The 13,997-nt window shown below is 43.2% G+C and overlaps 1 protein-coding gene across 1 annotated transcript in view; it reads left to right on the forward strand.

Annotated features, from left to right (window-relative positions):
- Positions 1–13,997, forward strand: part of LOC149320718 (alpha-2-macroglobulin-like) — an 83,335-nt gene that overhangs the window by 68,617 nt on the left and 721 nt on the right. The window contains exons 31-35 of the mRNA XM_089502632.1: positions 443–570; positions 1,026–1,116; positions 3,723–3,791; positions 9,856–9,958; positions 10,960–11,001. Coding sequence (XP_089358758.1) covers positions 443–570; positions 1,026–1,116; positions 3,723–3,791; positions 9,856–9,958; positions 10,960–11,001 — 433 coding nt within the window. The remainder of the gene's footprint in view (positions 1–442; positions 571–1,025; positions 1,117–3,722; positions 3,792–9,855; positions 9,959–10,959; positions 11,002–13,997) is intronic.

Below are 13,997 nucleotides of genomic sequence, written 5' to 3' on the forward strand. Positions count from 1 at the left end.
GAACTCTGTTTGCAGCAATTGAAGTTAACTGACAATGAAGGGGGAAAGCAGGAGGAGAAAGAAACGGAGACGTTTTAAAAGCAGCTGAAAAAAAATGAAATGACAGAGGATTCATCAGGACTGTCCCTGCCAAATTAGGACAATTGGACCTCCAGTGCAGGAGAGACCATCTTGAGAATATCAGCATCTATGGAGGCCTATTTGTTGGGCACGTTGAAGAGGGCTTTCTCCTGTATTGCTCCAACACTGTGGGATGTGTTCCCCCCAGAAATGCAATATTGTGCCTAAATTCAACTGCTAATCCCTAACTAAACTAGATCCCTTGACTCACAATAGCCTCTGTATTACTTGGGCCACACAGACAGTTCAGATCACACAGGGTGTGTGTGTGTGTGTGTGTGTGTGGACATTGACACTGAAAATTGTACCTTTTTCTTTCCAGACCACCTTGAGATACAATGTACAGCCAGTCCAGGAAGATGCACCGTTTGCACTGGAGGTCCACACAGACCCCAAGACTTGCACTGGACACAAGGCCCACAAAGCCTTTGACCTTGCTATAAATGTCAGGTAAAATTAACCACACTCCAAGCCTTAATGGAGAGCAAAGCGCTCATGAGAACACTGGCCCAAGGAAGGAGGAGAAGGTGGTTGAGTGGCCATCCATCTCCACCAGGCCTTCACACAAGATATAACAGAGAGAGGTCCAGTCTGGGGAGGCCTGCATTCAAAATCCCTGTTTAGTTAGTAGCGGTTACCAGGTGCGTTTTACACAAGGATGGGGAAAATGTGGCCCTCCAGATGCTGTATCTGGAAGACGTAGTTCAAAAAAGTGTATTTTCTAGATTTGCCAGTCAGTTGGCAAACTTTATCTCTTTTTGAAGGACCTTGAAGGTGGATCTTCAAGTAATAATAGAAGTATTATTTCTTGAGACATGAACTAGCTTAGTGGTAACAGGGTGAGAGATGAAGACTACCTCTCCTTCTGGTTTGTAAAGCCATCTCTTTTCCCTCTTGTTCTCCAGTTACACTGGCAAGCGCCTGGTTTCTAACATGGCAATCGTTGATGTCAAGATGCTTTCAGGATTCATCCCAGTGAAACCATCTGTGAAAAAGGTAATCTCCCTGTTTGCCTGTTAAATTTCCACTATGAAGAGCTGTCTATCCCTCTTGACAAACCTAGGCTTAAGAAGCCAAACACCACCTTGCTGGATCTTGCTCAAAATATCCAATTGGTAGCTGAGCAGTCATCTGTCACACAGGATGCAGCAGAAAATGTCCTCCATTGGCAGCAGGTTGTGAGATACTGTGATGTCTTTACTTAACTCAAAGAACAGACTTCATGGATGAATGCAGGAAAGCTTTATTGAAGATTAAGTTTAGTACAGATGATGATGGTGATGATGATGGTTTTCTTATCTGACTCTCCTCAAGGCTCGAGGCAAGGTACAACATAGGACCTTATCACATGGGAGGGAAGCACCCAAATCCCATGGATAAATGGGATTTAAATCTGGAAATATCCTGCAAAAGTGGGATTGTTTTCAGACAACGTCTGGCTAATTGAGCATTAACCCGACATTAACCCATGCAGAAAGTGGGCAAAATCGGCCGCTTTTTACTTTCGGGATTTTCCCCACTTTCTGCACAGGTTAATGTCAGGTTAATGCTCAAATAGCCTGACGTATCTCAAAACAATCCTGTTTTTGCAGAATATTCCCAGGATTCAAACCCCGTTTATCCATGGGATTTGGGTATTTTGCTTCCCGTGTGATAAGGTCCATAAGTTAAAACATATTAAGTTAAAACACCTAGGACACATTAAAATCACCCAGCATAAAATTAAAAATATACCTATTTAAAATTCATAGTTTAAAATCCACTGGGAAGGCCTGCTAGAAGAAATAGGTCTTTAACACTGTTTTAAATTCAGACAGCATGCTCCAAAGTCTTGGAGCAGCCACTAAGAAGACCCTATAACTTGTTCCCACTCAATAAGCTTGAGAAGGTGCTGAAATAGAGAGAAGGACCTCTCCAGAAGATCTTAGAGCTCTAATGGGATCAGAAAGGAAACATTTAGAGAATATAGCCAGGAGCTTAAACAATTAGTCTTTTCTTCATCTAAAATCAATATTTTCCCCTATATGTTTGTTCAGTCCAAAATACACACTGTAACCAAGAGATCAGAAGAAGACAAAGGAAGCATCTACACTGTAGAAATGATGCAGTTTGACATTACTTTAGCTGCCATGGCTGCATCTTACAGAATCTTGGGATTTGTAGTTTTGTGAGGCATCAGCACTCTTAGGCAGAAAGGATGCAAAATTTGATTTTAGGAAGAATATCAAATGTGTAAGTGTGTGTGTGTGTGTGTGTGTGTAAGTAATATGCTTCACTGTAAATCCAAACTACAAAGTTAATATATAATTTGGGGGAGAGGGAGGTAAGAGTTTTAAAACCAAAAAGAAAAGAAATTACTTGGATGAATAAAAAGGGAGAATAAACAGAAATTTATATATCTGTAAGCAGGAATGGATGCATGAAATGTCTCTATTATTTTGTTATGTGGACTCTTTATGGCTTATGGAGATATGAATGATCAATAAAAATACTTGAAGAAAAATTACATATCCCAGGATGCCATAGGATGGCACTACAGCACTTAAAGTGATGTCAAACTGCATTATTTCTACAGTGTAGAAGCACCCTAGAACTTAGAAGAGCAGCTATGAACTAGCTATGATCCTCAAGTGGGAAGACAGATACCGTCAGGATCTGAAGTTGAAGGCTTTCACAGCTGGCATTCATAGTTTTTGTGGGGGCTATGAGGCTGCGTTCTAGAAGAGTTTAACATGTAAATCACCTCCTCTCAACCAACAGTATATATACCCCAACCCCACTCACTTCCATGCCAGCATTCTCTGAAGAGCCACAGCTGCTGGCGAAACATCAGGAATAAACTTCTAGAACATGGTCTCATAGCCCAAAAAATTCACAAAAAAACTTCAAGATCATCCATGTCATAGTTTTTCTAATTTCTCTATGTGGATGTAAAAGCTGTACAGTGAAGAAAAGCTGACAAGATAAAAAAATTAACATACAGGAAAGATGGTGCTGGAAGAGGGTTCAGTGGACTGCCAAAAAGACTAATAAATGTGCCTGAGAATAAATCAAACTTGAACTCTCACCTGAAGTCTGTATGATTATACTGAGGCTATTGTATTTTGGGACCATCATGAAATGACATGATTGTAATGCTCAGGGAAGTGGAAGGCTATAGGAAAACAGGAATCCCACATTATAGGTGAATTGATTCAATCAAGGAAGCCACAGCCCTGAATCTGCAAGACTGGAACATGGCTGTTAATAACTGAGTGTCTTGAAGTTCTCTCATTCATAGGGTTGCCATAAGTTGAAGCTGACTTGATGGCACATAGCAGCCACAAAGCAATGCAACCATCACTAGACTTTGTGGCATATAGTACCAATATGCATCACCTGCTAGCCACACAAATGAGTCAGGGAACTCATCTGCACTTCAGTCTGCTCTCTGTCGCACAAACATAGAAAGAAAGGGTAGGGAACCTCAGGCCCTGGCCTTGAATCCAACCCTGTCAGATTCCCATTTCCTTAAAATGTATTCCAGCCCATGGTATCAAATGATGTCTTGATTTCCATTGCTTAGGTAGGATAACCCAGTCTCCATTTTGTCTTCTTTCCAGCTGGAAAATCAAAACCAGATCAAACGGACAGAAGTCAGCACCACTCATGTCCTGCTGTATTTAGAGAAGGTAAGGAGAAAGGACTAAAGTTAGAGGGGGGGAAATATTGTTCCCTGTGGGAGAGCCAGTAGGCTCAGCAAGGGGATACATATGGGCCTCCCCCAAACTCAAAACTTGTATGTTTTTGAACCTTGGGAAATACCCGACTTGAAATTAAAGATGCCATCTGAACCTTAAGGTCCTATTTGGAAGACTGGCTCAAGCAAAATGAAATTGATGGCTCCTAAAAAGAGAGCCTTCTTGGCATCCTGGTTTCTTTATGTTCTTTCCATTAGTTGGGGAAGCCCTTTAATTCATCCAGGTCTTTGAAACCTTGAGCTTGCGCTGTTTTTAATGTGCCTTTAATACCTCAACTACTAAATTGCTTAATACATTTTAAAGAAGGAAGGTAGGTTTTCCTCCCAACTACTGTGTTGTTATTTTTGTTGTTGCTTTCAATTATGTTTAGTATTCTTAACATTGTATTTTATTGACTTGAGACAGAGAATATTTGTTGATGAGCAGCCATGTACATTAAAATCAAACTCAGTTCAAATCTGAGGAGGCATTTACGGCATCAGCTGCTCCAAATACCCACTATGTCTTCTTCTTATGACCAGAAGTCCTTCTCATTAGGAAGATTTCCCCAAAAACTGAGTTATTACTTAAGCCTTTTCCTCTGTAGTTAAGTACCACACCTTCCATAAGGTTCAATCACTGAAAGCAAGAATAAAAATAACAGTACAGCAGGGAGCAGGGCCACAGCAGAAGATCTTAAAACAAGAGCAGACTAGTATGGGATGAGACGTTCTTTCAGGTATTTCAAATGATTTAGTGATGCGAAATAAATTGCCAGCGCCTAGAATTGGACTTGAAGCAGTTGGAAGTATCACAAGTGAAAAAGACTTTGGGATTATTATTGATCTTAAGTTGAACATGACCCAGAAGTGTGATGCTGCTGCAAAGAGAGCAAATAAAGTCATCCCTCTGGATTCATGGGGGTTAGGGGCAGAGGACCCTCATGAATCTGTAAATTCGCAAATAATCTGGAGGGGAGCTAGTGCACTCATATATCTCCCTTCCAAAGTCTCAAACAGCTCTAGCAAGCTGTCTGACACACTGGAAGGGCAGGGCAATGCACGCTGGCTGCTTCATCCTTCTTTTCCCAGGCAAGGGAGGGGTCTGGAGACCCTCCTCATGCTTTGGGATGGAAGGAAAGAGGGCAGGCTGGCCACTCCTTCCTTCTTTCCTCAGGCAAGAGAGGGGTCCAGAGACCCTCCTCATGCCTTGGGGGTTGTTCTCACTAGGTGAAACCCCGCGTTCTGAATCGAATCCAAGGAGTGGCGTTCTTATTAGGATCCGATTTAAACCTAGAACGGTTCTAGAGCAACCCGCAATCGTCCCCAATACAAATCGAATTGTAGAGCGGAATAAAATTTTGAATCGAGTTTTCCTCATTTAACGCGTGTTAAAAAAACACTAGGGTCTGACCTACGTTTTTCCATTGATTCGAGTTAGGAACCGGAGCATTTAAATAGGAACGACGAGAGGGCGGTTGCTATCCAGCTTCAGGCGGTCTTGGATGAAACGGATTATCTGGACCCATTTCAAACTGGCTTCCGGGCAGGTTACGGGGTTGAGACGGCCATGGTCGCCTTGGTCGATGATCTCCGTCTGAGCATCGACGGGGGAAGCGTGTCCCTGCTGGTGCACTTGGACATCTCAGCGGCTTTCGATACCATAGACCATGGTATCCTTCTGGGGCGCCTGGCAGAGGTGGGAATCGGGGGCACTGCGCTCCAGTGGTTCCGCTCCTACCTCTCCGGGAGGTCCCAGATGGTGCAGCTGGGAGACGTGCGTTCCGACGAGAGGCCCCTTAAAACTGGGGTCCCTCAAGGGGCCATTCTGTCTCCCATGCTATTTAACATTTACATGAAACCGCTGGGAGAGATCATCCGGAGACATGGGGCGCGGGGTTATCAGTACGCTGATGACACCCAAATCATTTTCTCTATGTCTCCGACTGATGCAGTGACTGGGGATGGCGTCTCTCCTCTTGTGGCCTGTCTAGAGTCAGTAATGGGCTGGATGAGGAAAAACCGACTCAAGCTGAATCCAGAGAAAACGGAGGTACTCGTGATAGGTTCTCCTGGTCCAGGAATGGCGGTGGTTCCACCTGTCCTGAACGGGGTCACGCTCCCTGTGAAGGACTCCGTCCGCAGTCTGGGGGTGCTTCTTGACTCGTCGCTTCACCTGACTGCTCAGGTGAATGCGACGGTCAAGAGCACCTGTCATCAGCTTCGGCTGATTCGCCAGCTGCGTCCATACCTGGCCCAGAGGGACCTAGAAACGGTTGTACATGCTCTGGTAACTTCGAGATTGGATTTCTGCAACGTACTCTACATGGGGCAACCCTTATACCAAACTCGGAAGCTGCAAATGGTGCAGAACATGGCAGCCCGGCTGGTCACTGGTGCTTCCAGGACCAGCCATATAACACCGGTTTTAAAAGATCTCCATTGGCTGCCCATTCGCTTCCGAGCTCAGTATAAGGTGTTGGTAATTACCTATAAAGCCCTAAATGGCTTGGGCCCAGGATACCTAAAGGACCGCCTCTCCCCGTACATTCCGCCTCGCACGCTCAGAACGTCTGGGCAGCAGCTACTGAAGGTGCCTGGGGCTAGGTTGGCCTCCACTACTCGGAGGACGTTCTCCATAGCTGCCCCAGCCCTTTGGAATGCGCTGCCCACAGAGCTCCGCTCGTCTACTACCCTGGCCCAATTTAGGAAGGATCTTAAAACCTTCCTATTCCAACAGGCATTCCCCGAATAGATATCCTGTGGGCCTCCCTCCTCTTCCGTGGCCAAGAGGTCGGGCTATGGGGTTTTTTGCTTGTTGCTTGATGTTAATTATGTAACTGTGTATTTTGTATATTTTATGTATATTTTTTAAATTGTTGTAAGCTGCCCTGATTGTAGGAAGGGTGGCATATAAATAAAAATTTTATTTATTATTATTTATTTATAACGACAGCCTTTGAAATCGCGTTAGATGAATGGGAGGAGCGGAGTGCGATGGGGCTGTCCTTGGGGGAGTTGCCCTTTCTGTCCCCATCCGTCTGGCTGTCGCCATTTTTGCTTCCCTCACCCCTTTGTCCGCTGTGGTCTTTCAATAAGAGATAAGGATTATTTTTATTTTTTATTTTAATGGTTTACAGGCGCTTAATCTCTTCAGTGCTTTAAACACCTGAAGTCCCGGCTGCTCAAGGCTTCCCCCGGTGGATTGCAACCTCCCCTCTGTGTGGGGAGAGCCCATTTCTAACGGAGGAGAGGCAGGGAAGGGATGGCTCCTCGCGAGGAGACATCTGATCTCGCCCAGGCAGGGAAGGGCTCTAATCAAGGGGGGGGGGGATAGAGCCTTTCTCTCTCCCTTTCTCAAATGGAATCTGCCTTCTCCTCCAACCCTGGAAAGAGAATCTTTGGGAAGAGTGCTCCCTCCCTGCTTTTCCAGCAGCCTCCTTCATTGATCTCTGGGCTCTCTGAAGGGATTCTCCCATAGTTCCTCTGGAAAGAGCTTCGCTTTGCCAGAAGCCTCTCCCATTGATCTCTGTGCTCTCTGAAGGGATTCTCCCTGGCTGTCTTGGGAGACAGGATGCTGCCCTCCAAAACCTATCCCATAGTTCCTCTGGAAAGAGCTTGGGTTTCCTAAATTCGCTAAATTCACAAACAGTCAATGAAATGGAAACGATGCCAAAAGATAAATCGCTTCCAAATATTCCGGATTAACGTTACGTCATTCTGACATACTATTGATTGACAGCTCCAAATAAGGTATGGAGGAGAAGAATCGCTTTATTTAAACACCGATTTCATGCCAAGTAGGAACGCTTGCAGGTAAAAACTTCGATTTAAATAACCAGATGGGAACGATGAACAAAGCGATTCGGAACGCGGGATAAGACCAGGGTTATTTTGAATCGATTTTATTAAAAACGTTGTATTTTAAATCGTTTCAAATCTTAAGTGGGAACAACCCCTTAGAGATGAAGGAAGGAGGGCATGCTGGGGTCTTCGGGGAACTCTATTATTCCCGAGTCTCTAGCTGTGTGTGCACACCCTTCCTGCTATTCTCTCCATCTCTGCTTTTCTGTCACTCACAGAGGAAAAGCCTGGGAGGGATGGAGGGGGAGGACTAAGCACACAGACAGCTAAGTATATGCGAGTAATCAAATCCGGGACAACTGTACTATTTTAGCTTGCATTAATGGAACCATAGGACCAGTCCAGACGGGCCTATAGGGCGCCCTCGTCACGTGCTAGGGGTTGGCCAAGGGCGCACCGGCCACACATGCCTCAACCCTAGCACGTGACAAGGGTGTCAAAATGGCGGTGCCCTGTACAGATGGGTATCGCCATTTTGATGCAATGGACGCTTAGCATCTGCACATTGCACCCCTATAATGACATTGCGAGTGCGCCATTGGCGCACTACGGCAGCTTATGGCGTCAAAAAGAACCCGCTTTTTGCGGGTTCTTTTTGCTGCGCAAGGGAGCCGCGCAGTTTGTCCGCTGCAGCTTCCTCACACAGCAAAACAAGGCGCGGGCAGACCACCCTTTTTGGGTGGTGTGTACCTCGTCATAGTTTCCAAGTCAAAGAAAGTAATAGTCCCAATATATTCTGTGCTAGATAGACCTCATCTGGAATATTCATTTCAGTTCTGGTTGCCTTAATTTAAGAAGGTATAGACATGTTGGAACAGGTTCAAAGAAGGCCAAGAAGGACAATAAGAGGTTTGGAGGGAAAATATGGTGGAAAGTTGAACTAGCTGGGGCTTGTATGATTGTATTCTACAGGAGAAGGTGCAGATTTGTTCTCTGCTGCCCCAAAGGGTAGGATCAGGTCTAGTGGCTTTAGGTTACAGGAGAATAGATTTTGATTGACCATTAGAAGGAACTTCTTGACAGTAAGGGTAGTTTGTCAGTGAGTCCAGTTGCCTACAGAGAGGGGGTCTCTCTTTTGGATGTCTTTAAAAAGAGGATGGATAGCTATCTACAGGGGATGCTGTAGATGGAGTTCCAGCATTGAACAGGAGACTGGACTTCTTCCCACTCTATAATATTATTGGGGAAAATGTTTGTTCGATTTCCTTGCTGTGGACCTAGTTCCTTCCAGACTAAAGCTTTACCAGCAAAGATGGTAGTCCACTATGGATTCCACTATGCCCAGACTCTTCAATCTTCCAGATCCACCTCTGCACAAGGGGAGAAATTCAAGCCAAGCCTGCCCCAAGAACCTTCCATGAGCTATAACTGGCCATTTTAAGTCCCCCTCCACTTGGTTTTGGCCCCAAATGGCTTGTAAACAAACTTGGAGAAGACCCTCTGGTTACTTCATAGAATCCTAGAATCCTAGAGTTGGAAGAGACCCCAAGGGCCATCCAGCACAACCTCATTCTGCCATGCTGGAACATATGACCAAAGAAGATGGCTATCCAGCCTGTATTTGAAAACCTCCAAAGAACACGATTCCACCACTCTCCAAGGCAGCATATTCTACTATCAAACTGCTCTTACCCTCAGGAAGTTCCTCCTAATGTTGAGATGGAATCTGTTTTCCTGTAGTTGGAATCCATTGCTCCATATCCTAGTTTCTAAGAGCAGCAGAAAGAGTTTGTTCCATGCTCAGTGTGACACCCCTTCAAATACTTAAACAGGGCTATCATTTCACCTCTTAACCTCCTGTTCTCCAGGCTAAACCTACTCAGCTCCCTAAGCCATTCCTCCTAGGGCATGGTTTCTAGGCTTTCACTATTTTGGTCATCCACCTCTCGACACACACCAGCTTTTCAGTATCTCTCCTGAATTGTGCTGCCCAGATCTGTACATCTGGTTTTGAACTAGGAGACAGGGGCAACTTGCTGACATCTGGGGTGAGGTGGGATGGATATGGAGCACACCTTCTCTGGACCCTCAGCAGCTGCCCACACTGCCTCTATCACACAGCTGGTCCTCTTCTCATGCCACATTTTGTGTGGCGTGTGAGGCCCTGCATTTGCGGAATTAGATCTTAAGGGGTATCAATTGCTTTTCCACAGGTGACCAACACAACCCAGAGTTACACCTTCACAGTGGAGCAGGATGTGCCTGTCCAAGGCCTGAAGCCAGCCTTGGTGAAAGTTTACGATTACTATGAAACAGGTGAGAGTTTGGCACTGCTGTGGTTGTTGTTTCCAGGGTGGTGGTTAAAACAACCAGGTTGAACTAGGTTTGCCAGATCTCAGGGAATGGTCCTGGGTCTCCAGTTTTCATGAGTCAGGAGATGAGAAAAGAAACCTACAAAGACAGTACACACAACGTCATACTACTTTGGCTCTCTCTCCAGAGGAAGCCAGTTATAAATGTGTGGCTTTCACCAAACTGATTTTTCCAGAAGAAAAAAAGCCATGCATTTACAATAGTCTCCCCTGCAATAAGGCCCTTAGTTGTACAGTGGTGTAGTTCACTAATGAACAATAATCTCTTAAATCCATAAGACAGTACTCTGTGTCACCTGATGTGGGACAAGGGTAAGCATAGTGCAGCCTAGGGGCTGAATGTAGTTCTCCCTTATACAAAATGTTTGGGACCAGAAGTGTTTTGGATTTTGGAATTAATACCTGTATTTGCATAAATGCACATCATGAGATATCTTGGAGATAAGACCCAAGTCTAAACACATTTATTTTTCATATATACTTTGAAGTTAATTTTATACCGTATTTTAAATAATTTTGGGCATGAAACAAAGTTTGTGTACATGAAAGCATCAGAAAGCAAAGATGTCACTATCATGTAAAAAGCTTTGGATTTTGGAGTATATCAGATTTCAGAATTCCAAATAAGGGTGACTCAACCTGTACCATTTCACTATAAACTTTAAGGAGGGAAACACCAGGACATTTTGAAAGCAACTGACAAAGTGGTACAACAGGACATTGAACAGGACTGCCCTTGCCAAATCAAGACAGTTGGAGGGTAGGGGGGCTGCCTCTGCAGGAATCTAGGGAGAAATTGGCCACTGGCAGCCATATAATTGCCCACTCATTGTAAGGTCTTGGCCGCAGTATATAGGTTGGCTGTAGGCCAACGTAGCAAAACGTAGGGCAACACTGAAGAGTCAACTGTGACCATCTTCCCTTTTTTCTCCCTTGTACTTCCAGATGAATTTGCCGTGAAAGAATACAGTGCCCCCTGCAGTGCAGGTAGAGTATGAGAGTCAATTTCTTCTTGCTCCTACTGCCTTTTTTCTTCAAATCCTGACTTCCCCCAGCCATTTCTCTTTCCTTGGAGTTACCTTGGTGGCAAAGTTCAGAAACATGCAAGGTTTAGCCAGTGTGATTGTTAAAAAACCATCAATTTGATTTTAAAAGTGCCCTCAAATTGCACACAGTTTTTGACACAAGAATATTGAGTGGCAGGTGTCATTTTAGAAGACGTATTCCTCATTCTGCCTCACACAGGGCAAAATCCCTCTTTGCAGTTGGCACCTGGATAAGAGCACAGAAAGCTGCTTCATAAAGAGTCCAGCTATTGGGTCATCAAGCTCAATATAATAAAGCTTTAGCAAAAAACAAAAGATTTATATGATCTCAAGAAAAATCAAGTCTGCATTGACCACCAGCAGCTCTCCAGGATTTTTTCTGCAGGATTTCTGCAAGATTTAAGACACAATTTTTCCCCAGTGTGCTACTTATAAACACGGCACCATCCTGAACACATTTACTCATGTCTGAGTTAGAAGCGTAGCACAACAGGCTTGGGGCCCATTCACACTCCCTATTCATAGCACTATGATTCTGCTTGAACTGATGTAGCTCTTCCTTTTTGAATCCTGGGATTTGTAGTTTGATTGAAGAGGCAATTGAGCTCAATGGCCAAATATTCTAAATCCCCTCCTTAAACTGCAAATCCCAAGGATTCCATAGGATGGAATAGCAATGAGCATCAACACCTCACCATCCTGAACAGCTCTGCATTGTTTCATTTTGAAATCTAGGTCTGTTAGTATTTGGATGGGAAACCACCAGTGATCTCCAGGTAGGGTTGGAAGAGAATTGTGTCTGAAAGCCTACTTCCATAAATAACCGTGCTATCCGTACCGCAAGACTGCTCCTTCATAATTTAAGATATCGTTGTCCTTTAATCTCACCCAGTCTTCCAGCCAAGATAAGTTGCAGGCTAACCTATAAGTTTTAATATCAGGTAGCGCACAGCCCCCATTTTGCTTTTTTTCCTTTAAATAATTCCATTTAATTCTGGGCTTGCCGCCTTCCCATATAAAGCTTCGCATATCTCTATTCCATTGTTCTATTATTGTATTATTGATATCGATGGGGAGATTCATAAATAGAAATAGCAGTTTCGGAAGTATAGACATTTTGACCGCATTGATTTTACCCAATAAAGACAAGTGCAGATGTTTCCAGTTGTTCAATTTTCGCTTAACATCCTTCCAAAGAGTTTTATAATTATTATTAAATAAGTTCATATTATTGTCAGAAATATTTATTCCTAAGTATCCTAAGTATAACAAAAGCGCAGTGCATAAAGATTTCTTTAATAACCCAATAAGGAGGGGGTTATTTAAAACTTGGAAAATTGTCAAAGATAAATTCTATCCCAAAATCCCAGGGTGGGTTTCAACGCAGGAAGCTTTCGCAAATAGATGGGATATGCAAAACAAATGGGTTAGATACAGCGATATACTTGAAAACAATGTCAGTACGGGCTTAACCTTAAAGCCCAGAGAAAAATTGATTGCAGAAGGTTTCATTATAAACTGGTACACTTATTATCAAGTTAAGAATAGATTTATTCAGGATATGAAATCATCGGGTGTAGATATCAAATTATCGGAAATGGACAAATTACTTATGGAGAATAATGAAAAGAAGATCTCTAAATATTATACCTTGCTGAGAGAAAGGGACTTTGAACAAGGGCCAATGAAGCAATGGTTGACTGGGCGAAAGATATGGGGAAAGAAATACCATTGGAAGCATGGGAAAGGGCCTGGTCTCATACAAACTCCTTTACCCAATGTATAAGTTATAAAGAAAACTTTATTAAGATCAGCAACAGGTGGTATTATACCCCGGCAAGACTAAAAAAAAATGGGTAAGCTAAAATCTGACAAGTGCTGGAAATGTCAGGAGACAAAGGGGACAATGATGCATATGTGGTGGGGTTGTATAAAAATTAAATCTTTTGGGGAAGAGGTTCATAACATAATTCAACAAATCTTTAATATCAGTTATAAAAAAAGGCCAGAACTTTATTTGTTGAATATGACCTTCTTTGGCCTGTTACAGACAGCTAAAATAAAGCTGCTTCGAGTCACAGTGGAGGTATGGTATTTCAATGATGCAAGCGTCCTAAGAGTCCAGAAGCCACACCAAAGCCACGCTCCAGTCCTTAGGGCTGGAGCATGGCTTTGGTGTGGCTTCTGGACTCTTAGGACGCATGCATCATTGAAATACCATACCTCCACTGTGACTCGAAGCAGCTTTATTTTGGCTGTCTGTAACAGGCCAATGAGGATGAACGCAGATACTGGAAGGTAATACTATATTTGATAACCACTGCTAGATTGATCATAGCAAGTCATTGGAAGGACACAAAGGCATTACAAATAGAAGAATGGCTTCTTAAATTAAACACTATTATACAACTGGACTTAATTTCTAATAGTTTAAAAGGGGGGGGAAATGAAAAAATACAGCTGGAATGGAATAAAGTGGTATCTTACCTTAAAAAAAGGTGGAAATTGGAGGACAGGCTGGCCGAAGCCCTTTTATAACTAATAATTAAAGATGGAAAAATTCCTTACAGTTATATAGTTGTGTAAATAATATAGTAAGGCACGACCGGCTCAAACTTCGATCATTCATCTTAAGTAGGGTTATTTAAATTACCTTTTCTTAAATAGGGTTGGAGAAGATACTACGAATACACCATATGAATGGCTAAAAAAATGGGAGTAATACATCAATTTGTGAGTGTATGTCCATTTTGGCATGAAATCATATACAATGTCAGGAAAATAAAAAGGGAGGAAATAAAGCTAGGAAGTTTAATTTACCTTTATTTGTGTTATTGTTTTGTATCCTGGAATGTACAATCTTTATATATGAAAGCATGATTATGTATTCAGGAAATGTTTTGTTCTTTTTGAATTATGAAAAACTTAATAAAAATT

The sequence above is a fragment of the Sceloporus occidentalis genome, unplaced genomic scaffold (genome assembly GCF_023333645.1).
Source record: "Sceloporus occidentalis isolate IW3139 unplaced genomic scaffold, rSceOcc1.0.p SCAF_1, whole genome shotgun sequence".
NCBI classification, from domain to species: Eukaryota; Metazoa; Chordata; class Lepidosauria; order Squamata; family Phrynosomatidae; genus Sceloporus; species Sceloporus occidentalis.